This window comes from Myxine glutinosa, chromosome 5 (genome assembly GCF_964187855.1).
Source record: "Myxine glutinosa chromosome 5, kmMyxGlut1.1, whole genome shotgun sequence".
NCBI lineage: Eukaryota > Metazoa > Chordata > Myxini > Myxiniformes > Myxinidae > Myxine > Myxine glutinosa.
Genome location: NC_136265.1, coordinates 95,746,737 through 95,773,526, shown reverse-complemented (window position 1 = coordinate 95,773,526; position 26,790 = coordinate 95,746,737). Strand labels below are relative to the sequence as shown.

Here is a 26,790-nt window from a genome sequence, read left to right as displayed (position 1 = left end):
CTGAAACTGCTCTCCTCAAAATCACCAACGACCTTCTCCTCTCCTCTGACGCTGGCAACCTCAACATTCTCGTCCTCCTCGACCTCAGCGCTGCCTTTGACACCATCGATCACACTATCCTCCTCACCCGACTTGAATCCACCTTTAACGTCACCGGCACTGCCCTCTCTTGGATTAAATCATACCTCTCTGACAGATGCCAGTTCATCTCCATCAATAACTGCAAATCCCCCACTGCTCCCCTCCCCCAAGGTGTCCCCCAAGGTTCAGTTCTTGGCCCCCTCCTCTTCATCCTTTACCTGTCCCCGCTCGGTCACTTAATCCGCCGTCATGGTCTCCAATTCCACTGCTTCGCCGATGACATCCAGCTTTTCATCTCCACCAAGTCCGTCTCCACCGACACCCACTCTATCCTGACAAACTGCATCACTGAAATAAAATCCTGGCTTCAAATCAACTTCCTCAAGCTTAACTGTGATAAATCTGAAATAATCATCATTGGCCCAAAAACGCTCACAAAATCCACCCATAACTTTGCCCTCAACATCGACGGTATCCCAGTATCCACCTCCCCTCACATCCGGAATCTTGGCGTCATCTTTGACCAAACCCTTTCCTTCGACAAATACACTAAACAGATCACAAAGTCAGCCTTCTTTCACCTGAAAAACATTGCCCGTCTCCGCTCATCCCTCTCCTCCACGGCTGCAGAAACCCTCATCCACGCCTTCATCACCTCCCGTCTGGACTACTGCAATAGCCTCCTCTATGGTTCACCCTCAAAAATCACCAATAAACTCCAATACATTCAGAACTCCGCTGCCCGTCTACTCACTCATTCCCGGACCCGTGACCACATCACCCCCGTCCTTTACAAGCTTCACTGGCTCCCCATCCCCCAGAGAATCCAGTACAAAATCCTCCTCTTGACATACAAAGCCCTCCATAACCTGGCCCCATCCTACCTGGCTGACCTCCTCTCCAGACACACTCCCACCCGCAACCTCCGCTCTGCTGGTACCAACCTCCTGACCCCCTCCATCCGGACCAAATTCAGATCCTGGGGGGACAGGGCCTTCTCCATCGCTGCTCCCACCCTCTGGAACTCACTACCTCACACCATCAGAGACTCCTCCTCACTCACCACATTCAAAACATCACTAAAGACCCACCTGTTCAACGCTGCATTCAACATTCAACCCACAGCATTTAACCCCTGACTATCTCTTCTCCTTCTCCCTCCTTTTGCTTTAAATATTTCCCTATTGATTCTTGTCTTTTTGCCCGGAAGTATAATGGAAGTATTGTTTTCATGTATTGTTATGCATTATGTTTTCCACTCTGTCAAAGCGCCTTTGGGCTTCTGGAAAAGCGCTATACAAAATAAATGAATTATTATTATTATTATTATTAAAAGACCTAGAGTCAGTGTCGTGTTTCTTCTTCCAGGTGAGTGCCAGGTGTATTGCCCCGATGTTTATTTCTACGATTATGTTGAACTGATGCATCATTAAAGCAAGTCTTCCATTGTTTGGATTAAACAATGATGTGTCAGTCTACGACTGGGGTTACCTTTACCATGGTTATGGCCCGGTAGTGAGGTACAACTAACCCTTCATTGTGGTTACACGGGGTCTCTAAATGACCGAAGTCCCCACTGGTCACGTGGTGGTCCGAAAACATGGACATCGCGGATCAAGTCACGTGGTGTTACCCCTTATCGATCGCTATGTAGTGAAGAAACGTGTTGTAATCTACAACTGTAGCGGCTACCGCTGGGTATACACAATCGCCTTGCACCTACTGAGGACGCGGAGCGATCACCATGCCGGGCCTCGTCCAGGACGCCCGGGCATGTCCAGACTCGCCTTTCCAGGGTTCGCCCAGAACGCCCGGGCACGCCCAGCCTCGCCTTTCCAGGGCTCGTCCAGGATGCCCGGGCATGCCCGCTCTCGACTTGCCAGGCCTCGTCCAGGAGGTCTCGCTTTTCCCGGGCAAACGCTCCGGGATAATGTGTATATATATTGCTGCCCGATAAACGGGCTTTTCAGAGTACCCGAGTTGATTTGACACAATAAAGAAACTCGGATGAATTCCAGCTTTTTGTCGCGTCCATTCTCCCGATTTACGTTGGAGCACAGCTCCTACATTGGTGACCCGACATGGACACGGCAGTTGCCCTCAAACTGCCTACCTTCTGGGAGGCTCACGCGGTGGTTTGGTTCGACCAAACGGACTCCCTGTTCGCCCTGCGAGGCATCACGGCCGACGACACCCGCTTCCACCATGTGGTAGCAGCACTCAGCTCAGCCACCGCGGCCCGCGCCCTGAGCCTCCTCGAGAGACCGCCAGCCGCTGACAAATACGACGCGATTAAAAAGCTCCTCCTCGATGCTTTCGCCCTCTCATCGGCGGAACGCGCACGGCGCCTGCTCGATCTGCCCGAGCTCGGCGACACGCGCCCGTCCGAGCGAATGGACTACATGCTCTCATTGCTCGGCGAGCACTCTCCGGCTTTCCTGTTCCGGGAGCTGTTCCTCCGTCAGCTGCCTAGCCAGGTACGCCTCGCACTGGCAAGCACGACGATCACGGATCCCCGCGCCCTCGCCAGGGAAGCCGACAAGATCTCCGCGGCAGGCCAACGCATTGGAGCAGCGACCTGGAGCCCACCGCCGTCCGAAGCAACGCCCATGGCGCGCGAGCACCCGGCACGGTCGACGACCGAACTGCCGACGCAATTGGCGGCCGCTACGCCGTGCCGACCACCTCCAGCATGACGACCGGGGCCTCCACCTGACCAGGCATGGTGTTATTATCATGCCAGGTTCGGACAGAAGGCCCGGACATGCCGACCCCCGTGCACCTTCGGCAAGCCGGGAAACGGCCGGGACGGCGTTCATTACCAGCCATGAGCGCCGGCCACATGGGCAACTTACTTTTCATCAGGGACAAAGCGTCCGGACGGCGCTTCCTGTGTGACACCGGCGCCCAACTGAGCGTCATACCCGCCTCCGATCAGGACAGGCAGTCCGCGGTTTGCGGCCCCTCCTTGGTTGTGGCCAACAGATCGGCCATCTGCACCTTTGGCCCGTGCAACGTCACCCTCTGCTTCGGCAGTCAACGCTTTAATTGGACTTTTTTAACCACAAGCGTGCCCATGGCTCTGCTAGGCGCCGACTTCCTCTGCGCACACGGACTGCTGGTCGATGTCAAATGGCGTCGCCTCGTCAACGCCGAGACCTTCAGCTCCCTGGCATGCACATTGAGCAGCTCCGCTCCGACTGAGCTGGCATGCGCCCTCCCGGCGGCGAACGAGTTTGCTCGCCTGCTCACGGAGTTCCCGGCCCTCACGCGGCCGACGTTTTCGGCCGTCGCAGTACGACATGGGATCGAGCACCACATTCCAACCACGGGCCCGCCGGTCTACGCCAGAGCCCGCCGCCTCGACCCAGCCAAGCTCGCCGTGGCCAAAGCCGAGTTCGACGCTTTGGAACACCTCGGCATCGTGCGGCGCTCCGATAGCGCGTGGGCTTCGCCACGACACATCGTCCCAAAACCATGGGGCGGCTGGCGCCCATGTGGCGACTACCGCCGCCTTAACGACGCTACCACCCCCGACAGGTATCCGATCCTGCACATCCAAGACTTCTCCGCCCGTTTGGCAGGACGGGACATTTTTTCGATTAATGCGGGGATACCACCAGGTACCTGTCAGGGCGGCCGACGTCCCAAAAATGGCCGTCATCACGCCGTTCAGCTTATTCGAATTCCTGCGAATGCCGTTTGGCCTCAAGAATGCGGCTCAGGCGTTCCAGCGCTTGATGGACGGCGTACTGCGCGACCTGCCGTTCCTCTTCGTTTACCTGGACGACATCGTCGTTGCCAGCACGTCCCGGGCCGAGCACCTCCTCCACCTCTGAACACTGTTCGGGCGCCTCAGCGAGCACGGCCACATCGTCAACCCGGCCAAATGCCACTTCGGCACGACGGCCGTTGATTTTTTGGGCCACCACATCACCAAGAACGGGGCCGTGCCGCTGCCAACCAAGGTCGAGGCCATCACCACGTTTCCGCATCCCCGCTCCATAAAGGCCCTGCAGGAATTCCTTGGAATGGTGAATTTCTATCACCGTTTCGTGCCCCGCGCTGCTCAACTCATGCGGCCCCTCTACGAAGCCCTCCGGGGCAAGCCGGCCGAGCACAACGTCGTCTGGTCCGCAGCCATGGACGCGGCTTTTAAAAACTCAAAGCGGGCCCTCGCCGACGCAACACTGCTCGCTCACCCGGTGCTCAACGCTCCCATCACCCTCACCACGGATGCCTCCGACTACGCGGTGGGTGCCGTACATGAGCAATGGGTGAACGGGGTTTGGCAGCCACTCGCTTTTTTCAGCCGGCAACTCCGGCCGAACGAGCTCAAATATAGCATGTTTGACCGTGAGCTCCTCGGTCTACACCTGGCCGTTCGCCATTTCCGCCACCTCCTGGAGGGCCGACCCTTGACGGCGTTCGTCGACCACAAGCCGTTGGTTTACGCAATGGCCAAGGTCACGGAGCTGTGGTCGGCCCGCCAACAGCGCCACCTCTCCGCCGTGTCTGAGTTTACCACGGACATCCGGCACGTCACCGGCAAAGACAACGCCGTGGCCGACTGTCTTTCTCGGGCCAGCGCGAACGCGGTCCACCTCGGCGTGGACTTCGCGCTTATGGGGGCTGACCAAACCACCGACACCACGGTGCAAGCCCTCCGGGCGGCGGACACGGGCCTTCGCCTAGCCGACATCCCCTTCGCGGACACTGTCCTGCTCTGCGACATCTCCCAAGGCCAGCCTCGCCCCATCGTGCCCGTTACCTGGCAACGCCGCATCTTCGCCTCCCTCCACGGCCTTTCCCACCCTGGCCGGAAAGCTTCCCAGAAGCTGGTGTCGGCGCGATTCGTCTGGCATGGCCTTCGATGGGACGTCCGCGATTGGACCAGCACCTGCACAGCCTGCCAACAGGCCAAGGTCCACCGACACACCCAGGCCCCGCTGGCACCTTTCACCATGCCCGAACGACGTTTCGACCACGTCAACGTGGACCTGGTGGGCCCCCTCCCCCCATCACGGGGTTTCACACACCTGCTCACCTTGGTGGACAGGACCACCAGGTGGCCGGAGGCTGTTCCCCTCGTCTCCACCACCACCGCCGACGTGGCGCAGGCTTTCATCGCCACCTGGGTTGCCCGCTTCGGCGGACATCTCATCGGACCGCGGACCGCAGTTCACCTCCGAGCTGTGGGGTGCGGTCGCCCGCAACCTGGGGGTCAAGCTCCACCGTACTACGGCCTACCACCCCCAAGCCAACGGGTTGTGCGAGCGGTTCCACCGCTCCATGAAGGCCGCGCTCATGGCCGGCCTTCAGGACGGCGGTTGGGCCGACCGGCTGCCGTGGGTCCTTTTGGGCTCCGCACGGCCCCCAAGGAGGACCTCCGGGCGTCCACCGCCGAGCTTGTCTATGGCCAGGCGCTACGCGTCCCGGGCGAATTCGTGCCCGACGCTACCAGTCCCTGGTCCGCAGCTCACCAGCGCTCGGACCTCCAGGAGACCGCCCGACGGTTTGCCCCCGTGCCAACGTCCCACCACGGTGACCCCCCAGTCCTACGTCCCCCCAGCGCTTCGCACAGCGGAGTACGTTTTTGTGCGTCATGACGCACATCGGGGGCCACTCAGGCCACCGTACGACGGGCCCTTCCGGGTCCTGCGACGGGACGACAAGTCGTTCGTCATCGACATCGGCGGGAGGTCGGACCGGATTGTGGTGGATCGCCTCAAGCCGGCGCACGTGGACATCGACCAACCGCCACGGTTGGCCCTTCCGCCGCGGCGAGGCCGCCCCCCATCCACGGTGCCCCCCACTCGACCGCCCACCACCACACCGGACCCTCCCCCCACGACCCGCTAGGGGTCGCTTCGGCCGGGTCATCAGGACCACCCTTAAATTGACCCTGCCGGTGCAAGTCGATTCTGGGGGGACGTGTGTCGCGGCTACCGCTGGGTATACACAATCGCCTTGCACCTACCGAGGACGCGGAGCGATCACCATGCCGGGCTCGCCCAGGACGCCCGGGCACGCCCAGCCTCGCCTTTCCAGGGCTCGTCCAGGACGCCCGGGCATGCCCGCTCTCGACTTGCCAGGCCTCGTCCAGGACGCCCGGGCATGTCCAGACTCGCCTTTCCAGGGTTCGCCCAGGACGCCCGGGCACGCCCGGTCTCGCTTTTCCCGGGCAAACGCTCCGGGATAATGTGTATATATATTGCTGCCCGATAAACGGGCTTTTCAGAGTACCCGAGTTGATTTGACACAATAAAGAAACTCGGACGAATTCCAGCTTTTTGTCGCGTCCATTCTCCCGATTTACGTTGGAGCACAGCTCCTACACAACTACCTTTAGTGCTCATCACGAATATGTTTAAAACCCGAAATCTCCACAACTCTTCCTCGACTCACAACTCGCTTCGTAAAAAGTTTCTTTCGCTGCACATCTCCTCATTCCTGGTAACCGGAAGCACACAACTCTTCTTCTTCTCTATTTAGTCGGTTATTTCCACTGATCTCGACAACCACTGGATAGCGCATTGGCTGATCGATCTGACGCCAAACGCCGCCATCTTAACCACTCGCATTGATCCTCCAAGAAAGCTCGCGTTAACACTCCTGCCAATACATGTATAATTTTGATTCGTTATTACTATAAATGGACTCAAGATGCCTTCATGTGCTGCGGTCAACTGTACAAATAGGCAGTTCAAGGGTTGCAATCCAACATTTCATCTGTAAGTATTAAACAAGAATGTATCAATTGAATGCAGGTTTATTAGCAACAACGATGAACAATCAATCTGCAAGACAAAGAAAGCGATGGTAGATATTAGAATAAGATAATAGATACAGAATATGCAAATAACAATGCGCAGTATTACACAAGATGAGAACGCAATAGAGAACAGCACCATACAAGAGTTGTCTATCTCCCTTTCCCAAAAACGTTCAATTGTGACACAGAATAGAACGAAACTGGAGACCGAGAAAAACGATCACATGAGTTTATAATTGATATTCTTCTGAATTGAATCGGGCTGGTGGTTTTATAATTCGCTTCGGGCGGCCCGTCACCACCCGATCAATCGTCGGAGTCCTCTGAGGGCAGTTCGTAATTTCCTGGTCCATTGTGGGAGTCTCCGGTGGGTGGTTCACTATCGCCCTGTCCGACGCCGGAGTCCCCTCCAGCTGGTCCATCATCACCCGAACCGTCAAGGGGGCAGAAATAGGCAGTGACCGTGGAGGTGTGGCGGTGGTCTGCACATGTGGTTGGTTAGTGACTCTCGCGGGTGGTGTCATCGCGGTGGTGGAGCGGAGTGTCTGTGATGGTAAGCCCGGCGCAATGACATGTTGGGGTTCACCCTTCTGGGGAGTGGTAACAGGATTGAGACAGACTCTTGGAGCGGCGATGGGTTGGGTACCAGACATTAAGTATTTCGGTACGATTGGCATAACACTTGGCATAACGGTTGGCAGCATGCCACTTTTGCCAGTCGTAGTGGGAGTTGTCATGCTGAAAGGCGTAAAACGTCGCAGGAACTTACGATTCCGGAAAGTGATTCTACCGGAGCCATCCACCTTGACAACGTATTGATCGAATTGTTTTACCTCAATCACGGTTCCGGTCCGGTCCCATTTTCGTGGTTCCAGGCCGGTCTGGTTCTGGATCCGGACATGGTCCCCGACGGCCAGTGGAGGTAGTTTTGTCGTGTGTTCAGAGAGTCTTTCGATCTCCCTGGCATGCCGAATGTGCAAAGCTTCCTCACGATTGTTGCGTGTTTCCCGCCAGGTGTCCGATGGCAAGTATCTGCCTGGGATGATGGGTATGAAGTCCTTGACTGGCCTCTTGAAGATGATCATGGCTGGAGACAACCTAGTGTCCTGATCCGGTGCATTCCGGTACTGGAGTATTGCACGTTGGAACCGATCAGTGTCTAGTTCACCATTGGAACCAGTGTTATCGGTGATCATTCTTTTCGATGTTTTGACTGCGATCTCGGCACGACAGTTGCTGTGTGGGAAGGCAGTGGATGACAACCGATGGTTAACGCCCCACCGACGCAAGAAGTCTTGGGTGTCATGTGCCGTGAATTCTGGCCCACAGTCAGATGCCAATTCGTCGGGGATACCATAAGTGGCGAAGTTCGACCGCAGACATTTCACTAGGCCTTGTGCCCCGCCAGTTGTTAGCTGAATGATTGGCCAATTAGAGTAACGATCAACGGTGACCAAATAACTCCGACCCTTGTGATGAAAGTAATCTGAACAAACGTACTGGAAAGGGTAGGCAGGTTCAGCTGAGGCTGTAGGTGGAGCGCTTGGTTGCGATGGGGCCATCCGATTGCAGTGTGAGCAGCGATTGCGCATCTCATGAATCTGGGGAGTGATTCCAGGCCAAAAGATCGAGCTGCTGGCCCGGGTGGTCATAGCCGTGACTCCTTGGTGAACAGCATGAAGATTCTCAAGGACAAGCTTCCGTAGCTTCGGTGGGATGATAATCCTCCCCTTGTAGACCACTATGCCATCAATAGTGTAGAGGTGTTCACAGAAGGGAAAGTATTCCAAAATGGACACAGGGAAATCGTCCCGACTGGCAGGTAGACCCTGCTCAATAGAATTGAGTAACTGCAGCATCTGAGTGTCACTTGCTGTTTCGTCCCGAACATCGTCCCAAGTGACGGACCGCACAGAATCGAGTGTCTTGATGGCTGCCATAGAAATAGCCATTTCCATGCCAGTGTCGTCATCTGTGGTCCACAGCCCAGTCAAGGTGTGCTGTCTTAGTGTAGTCGATGTGGCCACATCCATAATGGAGGAAATGTCATCCACCAGTGGCAGTCGTTCTGATGGTCTGGCACCCGACGGATGTCGTGAAATCGCATCTGGTACGCAGTGTCGTTTTCCCGGGATGTGGATAATTCGGAAACGATATGCTAGGGTCCTTTCTTTCAAGTTGGCAAGCCGCGTGTTATGGATGTCCTCTAATCGTCTGTCACCAAGAAGCTTGATTAAGGGCTTGTGATCGACGGCAATAATCAGGTTCTTGCATCCCAACACAAAATACTTTACTTTTTCCAGGCTGTCCGCCACTGCTAGAGCTTCACCCTCTATCGGAGCATAGCGCGACTCCGCTGCATGGGTGAAGCGGCCTCCAGCAAGGGTGATTTTCCAGCCATCGGGGCAGCACTGTGGGGTTTCACCAGGGCATCTGCAGTGTTTTTGGAGGAGCCAGAAGCCAATCCCATCCTTCGACCAGTCAGTTGCGAGACATGTTGTCCGTTCCTTGTCAAAGATCCGGACCCCATTTGCGACTTCAGATATGATGAGTCGTTTTGATTCTTCGAATAGGGATTGTAGTGTTGCATCCCAGTAGAAGGGGGTGCATGGTTTTAGGAGGTCCCGAAAAGGTCGCATCCTCTCGGTCATGCTGAAGCAGTATGTTACCTGATTGACTAGCCCAAACCAGGAGCGAATGTCAGTAATTGTTTTTGGTGTGGGGAAGTCCTGTATCGCTTGGAGATACCTTTGGCATGGTCGTACACTGTCCATGGTGATCTCGAATCCAGCGAATTCGACCGTGTCCTGACCAAAATGGAATTTCGTCGGATTTTGCGTAATCCCATTACGGCCGCACAGGTCGAGCCAGTTGCATGTCTGAAAAAAGCTCTCTTCCAATGTGTCGCTCCACATGATGGTATCATCAATACATTTGGACTTGTTTTTGAAGTCCGATACAATTTCGTCAAATCGTCTGGAGTATCCATCACCTGAAGCGATGTAACCTTGGGGAGTGGTGCAGTAACGGTATCGGCCCCATGGTGTGATGAACGTTGTCAGATGGCGGTCACATTCTCTGATTGGAACGCTGTGATAGCCATTCCAGGCGTCTGTTACCGTCTTTTTGGTGTTATGTGGCACCGCCATTGCTTGATGGAAGGGTGACTGGGTGTGGTGGGTCTCACGTGTGCAGTGCGCATTCAGTGGTTGCAGATCAACTGTCCTCCGTGGGGTCCCATCCTTCTTTGGACAGACGACCATTCTGCTGCACCATGTCACTGGTTCACCAATTGGCACCGGTTCCAGAACCCCTAACCTGATGTCGCGATCGATACCAGCCTTGACTTCTGCCTGCCAGTGTAAGGGGACAGGCACTGGGGTGTGCACCGCTTTTGGTGTTGCCTCGGGGTCAACCATCAGTGTGAGAGGCGGACCTTCCATGTGGGGTAGTGGCTGGTGTTCGCAGACATTGAATGTGCTGCTTTTGTAGTACTCCAGTAGCCATTTCTCCAGCCTCTCTCGGTTCTCGTCAGTGGCCGGAAATGGGATAGATGTAGGCAGTGTAGGGGGAAGCGATCTTTCCGGGCAGTTACAATTTGCATCGATAACTGCTGCCACTGCAGCACCAACTGTGTTGGATTCGCCAATGGTTGGGAAGCTACTAGACACGAGGCCTAGATCGACGCATGCTTCACGACTGAGATACATGTTCCGTGTGTCAGGTGAGATGTAGCAGATTTGTCGGGTTTCAATAATGTCGCCATTGGCTGTGCGACCAGACAGGTGTAGGAGCATGGCGCCGATAATCCGGACCCTTCCACTGTTAACAGCATTCATCTTCAGGTTGACAGGTAACAGGTCTTCATTACGCAGCCCGAGTTTGTGGAAAATATTAAGTCCTGTGAGGCAGCTTTGACAGCCAGTGTCGGCCATGGCCTGGAGCCTGGCCGATTTTGGTCGGGATGACAGTGGCTGGCCGAAATGGTCATAAGCTTCCTTATCGATCCGTGCTATGAGTTTTATGTACGGCTGTGGTTGAGACTTATTCTTGGTCCAGCCAGAGAGGTGGTCAAATATATGGTGGTCGAGGTGTAGTGGAGTTGACAAGGTGGCCATGGCCCTTTTAATTTGCGGCTTCCAAATGGCCGTTTCTCGTTCCGTGACAGAGCAGAGGAGATCGTGGACCTGGCTGCTTTCTTCCACATCATGAGCATCCATTGATTTGTCCGTAGGTTTGTTGTCCGCCTTTTTCGTGCCTCCCCGGCAGACATGTGCAAAATGGCCGCGAGTGGCGCATTTACTGCATGTTTTCCCGTAGGCATTGCAGAATTGACGCCTTTGGTCGATGTTCGGCTGTTTGCCATGACCAGTTTTGCCGCAATAACTACAAATGGCCGCCTGCTTGTCGGTAGTGATCAGGGCTCTTTTGTTCTTCCAGTTTTTGTATTGGCTTGCGCCATGAGCGCCTTCACTATCGAGCAAGGCATTCTGGGAACGTTTCCCTGCTTCCTTGGCCTCGACGAAAATGAGAACTTCCTCCAAGCTCATGTTCTGATTTTGATCGCCGAGAATGTCCTGTTGTATATCTTGATCGGCGAGTCCCCGACATAGGACATCGCGAACCATGTCCTTGGTGTAGTTGACATCAGTAGGGGGATTGCAAGAGCATACAACAGAAAACTTGCAGATCTCAGCTTGACCAGCCAGACGGGCTGCGTAGGTACGAATTGGTTCTTCTCGGTCCTGTCGCATGTTGTGGAGGTTTACGCGGGACACCATGGTATTCTCCTCTCGGACAGCAAGGGACCGAATGGCTTGTAGTATAGCTGCCTTGTCCTTGATTTCAATGCGTGGGTTGCTGCGGTGGAGGTCACGTCGTAGGTTATCATCACAACATTCAAGGAGTTGAACGCGAACATCATTGCCGATTATCTGGGTCGCTGCCTTGTAACCATCCCATCTTCTGGTGAAATATTGCCAATCTTCGCTGGTACCGCCGGTTTGGATACGAGGACGGCTGACTTTGTCCGGTTTGGCTGGTGCAATGGACGTGTGAGTCATGGCGTGGATGGAGAGCTGGATAGCAGCAACGGCATTGTCAGTGCTGTCAGTAACGTAGACACAGCTCGGGAAGGGGCAGACTGCAGCAGGCATCTTCAGATGAGTTGATTGTTCATAAACAAGAATGTATCAATTGAATGCAGGTTTATTAGCAACAACGATGAACAATCAATCTGCAAGACAAAGAAAGCGATGGTAGATATTAGAATAAGATAATAGATACAGAATATGCAAATAACAATGCGCAGTATTACACAAGATGAGAACGCAATAGAGAACAGCACCATACAAGAGTTGTCTAAGTATAATAAAGTTACTGTAAATGAGACTGTTTAGAGTTAATAGCGTGCAACACATGAACGAGTTAGATGTTTGTGCAGACCCATGTGTAGATTCCCTTGTTAGTTGCTGTGTAAAAAAGTTCTATATTTTAGATTTACATTACAATCTAACTTTTAGTTAGGCTACTTTAAAACAAATAGCTTGCAAAACCACAGATTTGTGTGGAGCTCAGTATGAATTATTACTTAATTGTAAGTGAAGAATAAAAATCTGTAAAAAAAATGCACAAAAATTACGGTGTAAAAGTGTAATCAGATCTCGATCTGATTACAGTTTTACACAAATGACAATGTGACTAGATCTAGAGTCGAACTGTTCTTCTGTGCGGTACGGCCAGCCAATGGGACAAATAACAACCCAACAGCGAGACAATTCCAATCCACCTACAAGAGGCTGCTGGTTCGTCATGAAGTCAAGGGGATGGGAGGTAATTGCATCGCGCAAGACAAGACACCGATCCTTCATGTGTCCAGTGTACTCGTCAGCCATGACAGAGAAGGCCGCATCACCGATGAGAGCGACATGTTTCTTTTCAGGAAATATGACTTGGAAGATCGGCAGCCATGTAATGAAGACCATGATTACATTGATGCACCTAACATCCCTCCCTCGTCTCCAGTGCTACATGATGCTATAGGATACGTAGCAGGCAGGCTACGTTGTACGTATGGTAAAGAGACGCACACCTTGCCTTGAATGTCAACAGGTTCTGACTTCAAATGGGATGGATGCTGGTGGACGCCTCTTGAAGAGAAAGAATCGGGGTGGCCTTATCAAATCTTCTGATGATGTGGCGAAGGTGTGCAAATCTTCTGATGATGTGGTGAAGGTGTGCAAATCTACTGAGCGATGCCTCCAGAGACTGCTCCGTACAACAGACGGTGCTCTACCTCGGTCCGAAGGGATTGCATCTGCCCTATCGACGGCTGTTCTGCACGATGTTGGATCTCAATGTTTGTCTGCACGGCTGAACGATCACATGTTCGATTGTCCGCCAGACCACGATCACGTTTTTGTGCTTATCAAGTGCATTGCAGCATGTTACATCAAGATCCGGATGCATCACCTTGCCAAGTGCTCCACTGAGAAGATAACAGGACCCAAACTACGCAAACAATTGTCAAAGCTCATGTTATTTAGGCATGAGTAGTTCGAACTATTAGCAGCTTTCATGAACAAGGAAACTACCCGCATCCCATTACCATGGATGGACGTGCAGGATAACCTTTTAGATATTTTATCTAAATCACGACATCTGTTGACTTTGTCAATGCAAACCAAAAGCTTGCAAGTCGAAGACCCACGGCAAATGTAGGCATATTCAATGCAACTTGAGTCCCCCTGTGGCAAGTCGCTGTCATGAGAATAGCCTCAGTTGGTAGCTCATTGTACCAGTACGATTGTACTCCTTTAAATAGCAACATTGCCAAAGGACGATCAATTACAAATTGCCTTTCATTGCCACAACTGTACTTTTTGCCTTACATATTGCCTTTTATTGCCATAACTGTACTTTTTGCCTTACAAATTGCCTTTTATTGCCATAACTGTACTTTTTGCCTTACATATTGCCTTTTATTGCCATAACTGTACTTTTTGCCTTACATATTGCCTTTTATTGCTATAACTGTACTTTTTGCCTTGCATATTGCCTTTTATTGCCATAACTGTACTTTTTGCCTTACAAATTGCCTTTTATTGCCATAACAGTACATGTATTCCTTAAATGATTTTTAAGATTCCTTCATGCCCCACCCCCACCCCCCCATTTAGTACTGAAAAGAGTTTACTTCTGACAAGAAATAAGAATGGAAATAAATCACTAGAAAGTAATTACCTTTTTAAAATTACTTTTATTCAGCAAAGAAAACAAATTACCATTCAATAAGAACTGTTAGTGGATGCCATTGCTGATCTCGTCTGCAAAATGCTGCAACATTAACAGCATTGTTTTGTTTTGAAGAAGGAAGCAAACGATTGGGACTTGGTGTAGTGGCGGACATTTTTTTGATGATTAAACAAGTTGATGTTGATGTAGGCCTCGATTACGAGAATACAATTTGAAACTATAGTATTGAAGGAACTGCGCTCCAACGCGAGTCAAAATAATTGACGCGACCAAAGACGGAATTCGTCCGAGTTGCTTTGTTGAAACAAAACAGCTCAGGTATTCTGACAAGCCCGTTTTTCAGGCAACAATATATATACACATTTATGTCGGGAAGTTTGCCCGGCAAAAGCTATACCGGGCATGCCCGGGTATCAAGGGCGAGCCTTGGAAAGGCGAGTCTGGACCTGCCCGGGCGTGTTTGGCTGCGGCCTGGCAAGTCGAGGCTGGGCGTGCCCGGGCGCTCTGGGCGAGCACTGGAAAGGCGATAGCGGGCATGCCCGGACGCTCTGGGCGAGCTCTGGAAAGGCGATAGCGGGCATGCCCGGACGCTCTGGGCGAGCCCTGGAAAGGCGAGAGCGGGCATGCCCGGGAAAGACGAGACCGGGCGTGCCCGGGAGGTTCGGGCGTGCCCGGGAACAGTGAGTCCGGGCATGCCCGGGAAAGGCGCGTCTGGCCGTGTTCTGGCCGGTGCAAGGCGATTATGTACATCCAGCGGTAACCGCTACACACGCCCCTCCCGAATCGACCTGCACCGGCAGGGTCAATTTAAGGGGGGTCCGGATGACCCGGCCGAAGCGACCCCTGGAGGGTCGTGGGGAGGGGTCTGACGTGGTGGTGGGTGGTCGAGCGGGGGGAACTGTGGACGGGGGGCGGCCTCGCCGCGGAGGAAGGGCCAACCGTGGTGGTCGGTCGACGTCCATGTGCGCCGGTTTGAGGCGGTCCACAGAAATCCGGTCCGGCCGGCCGCCGAAGTCGACGATGAAAGACTTGTCGCCCCGTTGCAGGACCCGGAAGGGCCCGTCGTACGGCGGCCGGAGTGGCCCCCGGTGCGCGTCATGACGCACAAAGACGTACTCCGCTGTGCGAAGCGCCGGGGGGACGTAGGACTGGGGGCCACCGTGGTGGGACGTCGGCATGGGGGCAAATCGTCGGGCGGCCTCCTGGAGGTCCGAGCGCTGGCGAGCGGCGGACCAGGGACTGGTAGCGTCAGGCACGAATTCGCCCGGGACGCGGAGTGGCTGGCCGTAGACGAGCTCGGCGGCGGACGCCTGGAGGTCTTCCTTGGGGGCCGTGCGAAGGCCCAAAAGGACCCACGGCAGCCGGTTGGCCCAACCGTCGTCCTGAAGGCCGGCCATGAGTGCGGCCTTCATGGAGCGGTGAAGCCGCTCGCACAACCCATTGGCTTGGGGGTGGTAGGCCGTGGTGCGGTGCAGCGTGACCCCCAACAAACGGGCGACCGCGCCCCAAAGCTCAGACGTGAACTGTGGGCCGCGGTCGGACGAGATGTCCGCTGGTGCGACGAAGCGCGCGACCCAGGTGGCGATGAACGCCTGCGCCACGTCGGCGGTGGTGGTGGAGGTGAGGGGCACGGCCTCCGGCCACCTGGTGGTCCTGTCCACCATGGTGAGCAGGTGGGTGAACCCCCGCGAGGGGGGCAGGGGACCCACCAGGTCCACGTGGACGTGGTCGAAACGCCGTTCAGGCACGGCGAAAGGTGCCAGCGGGGCCTGGGTGTGGCGGTGGACCTTGGCTCGCTGGCACGCCGTGCAGGCGTTGGCCCAGTCACGGATGTTTCGTCGAAGGCCGTGCCAGACGAAACGCGCCGACACCAGCTTCTGAGAAGCTTTCCGGCCCGGGTGAGAAAGGCCGTGGATGGAGGCGAAGATGCGGCGCTGCCAGGAAACGGGCACGATGGGGCGAGGCTGGCCCTGGGAGACGTCGCAGAGCAGGACGGTGCCCGCGAAGGGGATGTCGGCCAGGCGGAGGCCCGTGTCCGCCGCCCGGAGGGCTTGCACCGTGGTGTCGGTGGTTTGGTCAGCCCCCATAAGCGCGAAGTCCACGCCGAGGTGGACCGCGTTCGCGCTGGCCCGAGAAAGACAGTCGGCCACGGCGTTGTCTTTGCCGGTGACGTGCCGGATGTCCGTGGTAAACTCAGACACGGCGGAGAGGTGGCGCTGTTGGCGGGCCGACCACGGCTCCGTGACCTTGGCCATTGCGTAAACCAACGGCTTGTGGTCGACGAACGCCGTCAAGGGTCGGCCCTCCAGGAGGTGGCGGAAATGGCGAACGGCCAGGAATAGCCCGAGCAGCTCGCGGTCGAACGTGCTGTAGTTTAACTCGTTCGGCCGGAGTTGCCGGCTGAAAAAAGCGAGTGGCTGCCAAACCCCGTCCACCCATTGCTCATGGACGGCGCCCACCGCGTAGTTGGAGGCGTCCGTAGTGAGGGCGATGGGCGCGTTGAGCACCGGGTGAGCCAGCAGCGTTGCGTCGGCGAGGGCCCGTTTGGCACTGGCGAAGGCCGCGTCCATGGCCGCGGACCAAACAATGTCATGCTTGGCCGGCTTGCCCCGGAGGGCCTCGTAAAGGGGCCGCATGAGCTGAGCAGCGCGGGGCACGAATCGGTGATAAAAATTCACCATGCCGAGGAACTCTTGGAGGGCCTTGATGGAACGGGGACGCGGGAATGTGGTGATGGCCTCGACCTTGGTCGGCAGCGGCACGGCCCCGGTCTTGGTGATGCGGTGGCCCAAAAAGTCAACGGTCGTCGCGCCGAAGTGGCATTTGACCGGGTTGACAATTAAGCCGTGCTCGCTGAGGCGACCGAACAGTGTTCGGAGGTGGAGGAGGTGCTCGGCGCGGGACGTGCTGGCGACGAGGATGTCGTCCAGATAGACGAAAATAAACGGCAGGTCGCGCAGCACGCCGTCCATCAAGCGCTGGAACGCCTGGGCCGCGTTCTTGAGGCCAAACGGCATCCGCAAAAATTCGAACAGGCCGAACGGCGTGATGACGGCCGTCTTCGGGACGTCGGCCGCCCAGACAGGTACCTGGTGGTAGATCCGTATCAGGTCAATTTTCGAAAAGATGACCCGTCCCGCCAAACGGGCGGAAAAGTCCTGAATATGCGGGATCGGGTACCTGTCGGGGGTGGTAGCGTCATTGAGACGGCGGTAGTCGCCACACGGGCGCCATCCACCCCCCGGCTTTGGCACGATGTGCAGTGGCGAGGCCCACGCGCTATCGGAGCGCCGCACGATGCCGAGGTGCTCCAACGCGTCGAATTCGGCCTTTGCCACGGCGAGCTTGGCTGGGTCGAGGCGGCGGGCCCTGGCGTAGACCGGCGGGCCCGTAGTGGGTATGTGGTGCTCGATCCCGTGCCGCACCGCGACGGCCGAAAACGTCGGCCGCGTGAGGGCCGGGAATTCCACGAGCAGGCGAGCGAACTCGTTCGTTGCCGGGAGGGCGCACGCCAGTTCGGTCGGCGCGGAGCTGCTCATTGTGCACGCCAGGGAGCTGAAGGTCTCGGCGTGGACAAGGCGACGTCGTTTGACGTCGACCAGCAGCCCGTGCGCGCAGAGGAAGTCGGCGCCCAGCAAAGCCACGGGGACGCTGGCGGTAACAAAAGTCCATTGAAAGCGCTGGCTGCCGAAGCAGAGGGTGACGACGCGTGGGCCGAAAGTGCGTATGGCCGAGCCATTAGCAGCGACCAAAGAGGGGCCGCAAACTGCGTCCAGCCTGTCCTGCTCGGAGGCAGGTATGACACTCAGTTGGGCGCCGGTGTCGCACAGGAAACGCCATCCAGACGCTTTGTCCCGAATAAACAGCAACTTGCCCGAGTGGCCGGCGCTCATGGCTGGGAATGAACGCCGGCCCGGCCGTTTCCGGACCTGCCGAAAGTGCACGGGGGCCGGCACGTCCGAGCCTTGTGTCCGAACCTGGCGTGGTAATAACACCACACCCGGTCAGGTGGAGGCCCCGGCCGTTGTGTCGGAAGCGGGCGGTGCGGCGTGGCGGCCGCCAGTTGCACCGGCAGTTCGGCCTCCAACTGCGCAGGGCGCTCAGGCGTCGTCTCGGACGGCGGCGGGCTCCAGGTAACCGCGCCGATGTGCTGGCTCGCCGAGGAGATCTTATCGGCTTCGGAGGTGGAGGCTTCCCTGGCGAGGGCGCGGGAATCCGTGATCAACGTGCCAGCCAGGGCGAGGCGTACCGGGTTAGGCAGCTGACGGAGGAACAGCTCCCGGAACAGGAATGCCGGAGAGTGCTCGCCGAGCAACGAGAGCATATAGTCCATGCGCTCGGACGGGCGCGTGTCGCCGAGCTCGGGCAGGTCAAGCAGGCGCCGTGCGCGTGCTGCCGGTGAGAGGGCGAAAGCACCGAGGAGGAGCGTCTTCAGCGCGTCGTATTTGTCAGCAGCCGGCGGGTGCTGGAGGAGGCTCAAGGCACGGGCTGCGGTGGCGGAACCGAGCGCCGCCACAACATGGTGGAAGCGGGTGTCGTCCGCGGTGATGCCTCGCAGGGCGAACTGGGAGTCCGCCTGGGCGAACCAAACAGCCGCGTGAGCCTCCCAGAAGGTAGGCAGTTTAAGCGTCACTGCCGTATCCATGTCGGTAGGTCACCAATGAAGGAACTGCGCTCCAACGCGAGTCGAAAGAATTGACGCGACCAAAGACGGAATTCGTCCGAGTTGCTTTATTGAAACAAAACAGCTCAGGTATTCTGACAAGCCCGTTTTTCAGGCAACAATATATATACACATTTATGTCGGGAAGTTTGCCCGGCAAAAGCTATACCGGGCATGCCCGGGTATCAAGGGCGAGCCTTGGAAAGGCGAGTCTGGACCTGCCCGGGCGTGTTTGGCTGCGGCCTGGCAAGTCGAGGCTGGGCGTGCCCGGGCGCTCTGGGCGAGCACTGGAAAGGCGATAGCGGGCATGCCCGGACGCTCTGGGCGAGCCCTGGAAAGGCGATAGCGGGCATGCCCGGACGCTCTGGGCGAGCTCTGGAAAGGCGATAGCGGGCATGCCCGGACGCTCTGGGCGAGCCCTGGAAAGGCGATAGCGGGCATGCCCGGACGCTCTGGGCGAGCCCTGGAAAGGCGAGAGCGGGCATGCCCGGGAAAGACGAGACCGGGCGTGCCTGGGAGGTTCGGGCGTGCCCGGGAACAGTGAGTCCGGGCATGCCCGGGAAAGGCGCGTCTGGCCGTGTTCTGGCCGGTGCAAGGCGATTATGTACATCCAGCGGTAACCGCTACAGTATAAGGAATTTGATATAAAGTCCAGATCTGAAGGAAAGTAGCGAGCTTAGTTGGGAATTGCATACAAATTACGTATTGTTCACTCCCTGACTCCTGACGCGTCCGCATACGATGCGAGTGGTTAAGATGGCCGACCTGTGTGTGCGGCAGCGTCAGTTGTGTGTGTGACGTTCAGTGGGCGATGCGCTTTGCAGTGGTTGTCGAGATCAGTGGTTATTTCTATGGATCGTTATTTCGCCGCCACCAACGTGTATTTACCAGAGCATTCCTTCTGGCGTCTCACCTTGTTAAATTGTTTTCCACACAAAAATATCTAACGCTGAAAATAAACCGAGGAAAAAGAAGGTTCGACATGCCAAGCTAGAGGACACACCTCTGTTGGTATTTTCAGTTCAACGTCACCGAAAGGTTGTTGTTGTTTATTGCATTTTTTAATGTTGTATTGTAATGTCGTAGTTTATTGTATTATATGTAATATTATATGGAGTAGTTTATTGTATTATATGTAATATTATATGTATTTATTATATGTAATATTATATGTATTTATTATATGTAGTCTTATATGTTGTATTTTATGTGGAAGTTCATTGTATTATATGTAATATTATATGTATATATTATATTGAAGTGTGGTGCTGCGCACACACAACTTGCTTGCCAAAGAGGTAGGCCACAATACGTTTGTTAAAACAAAAGTCTTTATTTCGAAAGCTCGAACTGCAACACTGAGCGGGCTCGAGCTTAGAGCCCGCATATATGTGCAGAGGTCACGCCTAGTCCCCGGGCGTGGCCGATCGGTCGAAGGGCGGGGCATGTGCCATCGGTCCCCGCCTGGGCGCTCGCGCCACCCACTGGTGCGCGGAATTATTGCCCCTCGAGCCTGCCACACGCACCCCCCCAGAATTCCCGCGCACCTGAAGGGTGAGTTTGCGGGGAAGCCGGATGACCCGGCCGACACACCCCCTGGCGATGGGTGCAGGGCTGGGGGGTAGCAGGCCGGCGGGGCTGAGGGGTGCCGGGGGTCCGACCGCCAGGGGGCGGCCTCGACGCGGAGGCAGAGCTGCTGGCGGGGGTGCCGGGGGTTCGACCGCCGGGGGGCGGCCTCGACGCGGAGGCAGCGCTGCTGGCGGGGGGTGGTCCGGGCCGAGGTGGGCCGGCTTGAGGCGGTCCACGGAAATGCGATCCGGGGCACCGCCGATGTCGACCGTGAAAAACTTGTCACCGGGCTCCAGCATGCGGAAGGGCCCGTCGTACGGGGGCCGTAGCGGTGCCTGGTGGGCGTCGTGCCGGATGAACACGAACTTTTTCGTGCGAAGCTCCGGGGCGACATGGGAAGGTGGGCAACCGTGGTGTGCCGTTGGCACCGGGGCGAACCTACGGGCGGTCTCCTGAAGGGCGGAGCGCTGTTGCGTCGCGGACCAAGGAGCCGTGGAGTCGGGGATAAATTCACCCGGTACCCGCAGTGGTTGCCCGAAGACCAGCTCCACCGAGAACGCACGCAGGTCGTCCTTGGGCACCATCCTGAGGCCCAGCAGGACCCAGGGGAGCTTGTCGACCCAGCCGCCGTCGCGGAGGCTGGCCCGGAGCACGGCCTTCATGGGGCGATGAAAGCGCTCGCACAGGCCATTGGCCTGGGGGTGGTAGGCCATGGTGTGGTGTAGTTTAGTTTCACCCCGAGCCCTTGCGCCACCGCGGCCCAGAGCTCCGAGGTGAACTAGGGGCCACGGTCAGACGAGATGTCCGATGGGGCACCGAACCGGGCAACCCAAGTGGCGATAAAGGCTTGCGCCACCTCAGCTGCAGACGTCGCTGCCAATGGGACGGCCTCCGGCCACCGCGTGGTGCTGTATACCATGGTGAGGAGGTGGGTGTGAACCCTCGCGAGGAGGTAGAGGTCCCACCAAGTCGACGTGCACGTGGTCGAACCGCCGCTCGGGCACCGTAAACGGGGCCAACGGTGCCTGGGTGTGGCGGTGGACCTTTGCGCGCTGGCACACGAGGCACATCCTGGCCCAGTCGCGGACGTCCTTCCTGAGGCCATGCCAGACGAACTTCGCCCAGACGAGTTTCTGGGATGCCTTCGCGCCAGGGTGGGACAGGCCGTGGATGGCGTCGAACACTGGGCGCTGCCAGCCAGCGGGCACGATGGGGCGAGGCTGGCCAAGGGAGACGTCGCATAAGAGGGCCGTGCCCGTGGCGTCGAATGGCACCTCGGTGACGTGGAGGCCCGTGACGGCGGTCCGCAAGGCCTGGATGCTGGGGTCGGCGGTCTGGGCCTCCGCCATCCGGGCATAGTCGACCCCGAGGTGGACCGCGTGCACAACGGACCGGGAAAGGCAATCCACCACCGGGTTGTCCTTACCGGCCACGTGACGGATGTCCGTCGTGTACTCGGACACGGCAGAGAGGTGGCGCTGCTGCCGTGCAGACCATGGCTCGGCGACCTTGGCCATCGCGAACACATGGGGCTTGTGGTCAACGAAGGCCGTGAACCGGCGGCCCTCCACCAGGTGGCGGAAGTGTCGGACTGCCAGGTGGAGCCCGAGCAGCTCGCGGTCGAAGGTGCTGTACCGGCATACGTGCGGGCGAAGCTGCCGGCTAAAAAACGCCAGCGGCTGCCAAGCACCACGCACCCATTGCTCGTGCACCGCGCCCACCGCGTAGTCCGACGCGTCGGTGGTGAGGGCGATCGGTGCATCGGGCGCCGGGTGCGCCAGCATGGTGGGGTCGGCCAGAGCCAGCTTTGCGCCCGCGAACGCCGCGGCCATCGGCTCCGACCATGCGATGCCACCTTTGCCCGGCTTGCCCCGAAGGGCCTCGTGCAAGGGGAGGAGGAGCCGGGTGACGTGGGGGCACGAAGCGGTGGTAAAAGTTTACCATGCCCAGGAACTCCTGGAGCCCCTTGATCATGCGGGGCCGCGGGAAATCCCTGACCACCTCCACCTTGGCCGGTAAAGGGACGGCCCCGTGCTCGGTGATGCGGTGCCCCAAGAGGTCGATGGTGGCGACGCCGAAACGGCACTTGGCAGGGTTGATGATTAGGCCATGCTGGTCCAGGCATTCGAAAAGCTTGCGGAGGTGGAGCAGGTGCTCCTCCCGGGACGCGCTCGTGACTAGGATGTCGTCCAGGTAGACAAACAGGAAAGGGAAGTCATGCAAGACGCTATCCATAAGCCGCTGGCACGCCTGGGCTGCATTCTTCAACCCAAAGGGCATCCTTAGGAATTTGAAGAGGCCGAAAGGGGTGATGACGGCCGTCCTCGGGACGTCGTCCGGTTGGACGGGGACCTGATGGTAGCCCCGGATGAGGTCCACCTTAGAAAACACGGTCGTGTTGGCCAACCGGGCGGAAAAGTCCTGAATGTGTGGGACCGGGTAGCGGTCGGGGGTGGTGGCATCATTGAGCCGGTGGTAGTCCCCGCACGGCCACCATCCCCCGCCGGGCTTGGGCACAATGTGCAGCAGAGAAGCCCAAGTGCTGTTGGAGCGCCGTACGATCCCCAGCCACTCCAGCGTGGCGAACTCCGCTTTCGCCACGGCGAGCTTCGTGGGCTCGAGTCGGCGTGCCCGGGCACAGACCGGCGGCCCGACCGTGGGGATGTGGTGCTCCACCCCGTGTTTAACGGCCACCGCTGAGAAGGTGGGCCGCGTGAAGGCCGGGAAACTGGCGAGGAGGTGGGTAAAGTCGTCCGCTGCCGGAAGCGTGCAAACTAAACTCGCCGGGACGGAACCTTCCAGCAAGCCGCTTGGCAAGCCGCTTGATGAGCCGCTCAGCGAACAAGCGAGCGAGCGAAAGGTTTCGGCCTGGACGAGCCGTCTGCGCTTCGCGTCGACCAACAACCCATTCGCACATAGGAAGTCCGCACCAAGCAATGCCATTGGCACGCTGGCTGTCACGAGCGACCATTGAAAGCGCTGCCCTCCGAACCACATGGAGAGGCAGCGCTTCCTGAATGTGCGGATGGGTGTACCGTTGGCGGCAAGCAACGCGGGGCCCCGGCCCGCTTGTCGGACGTGGAGGCGGGGATGACGCTTACCTGCGCTCCTGTATCGCAGAGGAAACGGCGCCCGGACAAGGTGTCCGTAATGAACAGGAGGCTGCCGGAATGGCCGACGCTCAGAGCCGCTAAAGAGCGCCGGCCCGTTCGTTTCCCAACTTGTCAAAAGAGCATGGCGGGCGAGACGTCGTAGCCTTGTGGCCGAACCTGGCGTGGTAAGAGCACCAGGCTTGCGGCGGTAGCCGCGGTGTTCTCGGCGGTGGTGGTGGTGGGCGGGGCGCGGCAGCGACCACGAGGGACGCTGTAGCCTCTGCCCCGGGATCCACGACGGCAGCACCGTAACTCGACCGCGTGTCGCAAGCTGCGAAAAACTTGTCGGCCTCTACGGCCAGGGCGCGGGGTTCCTTTATTTCGGAACCGGCCAGCGTGAGGCGTACCTGTAGAGGTAGCTGGCGTAGGAAAAGCGCCCGGAATAAGAAATCCAGGGCTTGGTCACCCAGCAGCGACACCATAAAATCCATCCGCACGGATGGTCGTGTGTCGCCGAGTTGGGGAAGGTCCAGGAGGCGGTCGGCCCATTCGATCTCCGTGAGGCCGAACGTGGCGATGAGGAGACGTTTGAGCACCTCGTACTTGTTGTCGAACGGCGGGTGCCGCACGATGGACACGACTCGGGCGGCAGTGCCGGGCCCGAGGGCAGCGACCACGTGGTAGTAACGGGTCTCGTCCGCCGTTAGGCCTCGAAGCTGAAATTGAGTTTCGGCCTGCATGAACCACACGTCGGCCTGTGCTTCTCAAAACTCTGGGAGTTTTACTGCGACGGTGTTGGTGGCCATGGCGCGTTCGGTGGTCAGCGACAGCTGAACCAATCGGGGTCACCAGTGAAGTGTGGTGCTGCGCACACACAACTTGCTTGCCAAAGAGGTAGGCCACAACGCGTTTGTTAAAACAAAAGTCTTTATTTTGAAAGCTAGACCTGCAGCACTGAGCGGGCTCAAGCTTGGAGCCCGCATATATGTGCCGAGGCCACGCCTAATCCCCGGGCGTGGCCGATCGGTCGAAGGGCGGGGCATGTGCCATCGGTCCCCGCCTTGGCGCTCGCGCCACCCACTGGTGCGCGGAATTATTGCCCCTTGTGCCCGCCACAATGTCAGTCAGTCAACGACTGGGGTTACCTTTACCATGGTTGTGGCCCGGTAGTGAAGTACAACTAACCCTTCATTGCGGTTACATGGGGTCTCTAAATGACCGAAGCCCCCACTGGTCACGTGGTGGTCCGAAAACATGGACGTCGCGGATAAAGTCACGTGGTGTTACCCCTTATCGATCGCTGTGTAGTTAAGAAACGTGTTGTAATCTACAACTACATTTAGTGCTCATCACGAACATGTTTAAAACCCAAAATCTCCACAGCTCTTCCCCAACTTGCTTCGTAAAAAGTTACTTTCGCTGCACATCTCCTCCTTCCTGGTAACCGGAAGCACACAACTATTCTTCCTCTCTATTCTATTCGGTTACAGTTTCGAATGGAGTGCTTGCTGGAGTGCTTAAGCGACTTAGCGAGTGTTCTCCAAGAGGAAACTGAAAACACCCCTCATGGAGGAGGTAGAAATCCCACAAAACAAGCCAGAAATGTGGAGAGCGGAAGAATTTTACGTCCATTAACTTTGATTGGGTGGGTGAAGAAGAGATAGAAAAGAAAAGTGCGAGGGAAAAAGAGCGGGAAAGAAGGGAACGAGATCGGGATTGGTCGAGAGTTGGAGTGAGAGAAAGCAGAGTGCTACAAACACGTGACCAGACGATGGAGACCCAGACATTAATTAAATACAGAATCACAAAATATAAACACAAGGACCAAAAGGACTTCTTTTTTTGTATACAAGATCGAGGCTCGTAAAAGAGCTAACATTAATCACACAAAAAGTCAAACCGACACAGAAAACACAAAAAATAAGAGGAGCGGCAGACAAGATGGGGAGAGAGGAGGAAGGACACAAACACAACATTTGAGAGCAGGGACAACGGGAGAAATGAAGGAGGGCGAGGGCTTTGGGGGAGGTGGGAGAGCGATAAAACATGAACACTGCAAGGACTTCCAGGAAAGAAGTTGGAATTTCCAAAAAGTGGATCTGGGGTGAATTAGCGGGGGTAGAAAAGATCAAGGTTTTGGATGGGGGAAGATAAGAGATGGTGGTGAACAGCTGTTTTAAAGACCTGGAGGGAGGAGGAAATGCGTCAAAATAAAACGGAAATACGTCACGTTCTTCGTGTGGCCTTCGTTTAACGCTTGAGAGACTGGAAAGTCCTTATGAGACTGATGGCTTCGCAAATGGCTTCGCTTATGAGACTTCGCTTATGAGACTGATGGCTCTCAGATCTCTCGATGTCTCCATGTCTCTCGGTCCCTGCTCTCAAATGTTGTGTTTGTGTCCTTCCCCCTCTCTCCCCATCTTGTCAACTGCTCCCTATGTTATATGTTTTATGTGTCGGTTTGTCTTTCTGTGTGATTAATGTTCGCTCTTTCACGAGCCTCGATCTTGTATACAAAAAAAAAATAAATAAAAAATAAAAATAAAAAAAATGGAGGGATTCGGAGACACAAAGCAAGCGTGCAACGCAGCTGTTTATTCCCGGAAGTGATGACACAGGAAAAACTCTCGGGACGCCCAACAGGTTGCGGAGCTCGGAAAAGCACATTCACTTTTTTAATACATTGCATTCAGAAAGTATTCAGCCCCCTTCACTTTTTCACATTTTGTTATGTTGTAGCCTTATGCTGTAATCGTTTAAATTCATTTTTCCCTCATCAATTTACACTCAATACCCCATAATGACAAAGAGAAAACGGGATTTTAGAAAGTTTTGCAAATTTAATATGAAAATACGCATTGCGTAGAGTGAGAGCTTCGTCGACAATGGTCAGTCAATCGAGTACGCAGCCCTCGTAAAATAAGGATCGCTTTTTTATATTGCTTAGTTGAGAGATGTGAGCTACGTAGTCAGTGATGTCGACTCTAAAGGTAGTTAAAGTGTATTCAGGATTGTTTCCTGTCATTGCGTAACGGAAATTAAGCCTTAATTTGAAGAAAGCCGGAAGTAGAAAAATAAAACGGAAATACGTCACGTTCTTCGTGTGGCCTTCGTTTAACGCTTGAGAGATCCGCCAGCAAAGCAAGATCACGTGAGCAAGATGGCGGATCATGCAAGGGACATTTGAAATGACAACATGAAATTTTGTTCCCAAGGGAATGGGGAATGACAGTGAAATTTTGAATGGATTTACATGTACATGCAATACCCATAGAGGTTCGCTTACGAAGCTCTCTATTAAAAAGAAAAAACTGAAAAATCACATTGACATAAGTATTCAGACCCCAAGTTATGAC

At 56.1% G+C, this 26,790-nt stretch overlaps 2 protein-coding genes and 1 long non-coding RNA gene across 3 annotated transcripts in view; 1 reads left to right on the top strand and 2 right to left on the bottom strand.

Annotated features, from left to right (window-relative positions):
* The window catches only part of LOC137427340 (uncharacterized), a 62,304-nt gene extending 55,756 nt beyond the window's left edge, over positions 1-6,548 (bottom strand). Inside the window, exon 1 of the mRNA XM_078777121.1 lies at positions 6,518-6,548. The gene's annotated coding sequence lies outside the window, so the exon portion shown is untranslated. The remainder of the gene's footprint in view (positions 1-6,517) is intronic.
* LOC144891992 (uncharacterized) overlaps positions 1-26,790 on the top strand; it is a 707,648-nt gene that overhangs the window by 578,140 nt on the left and 102,718 nt on the right. The window lies entirely within an intron of this gene.
* Positions 13,583-26,790, bottom strand: part of LOC144891975 (uncharacterized) — a 40,436-nt gene continuing 27,228 nt past the window's right edge. The window contains exon 3 of the mRNA XM_078777096.1: positions 13,583-13,615. Coding sequence (XP_078633222.1) covers positions 13,583-13,615 — 33 coding nt within the window. The remainder of the gene's footprint in view (positions 13,616-26,790) is intronic.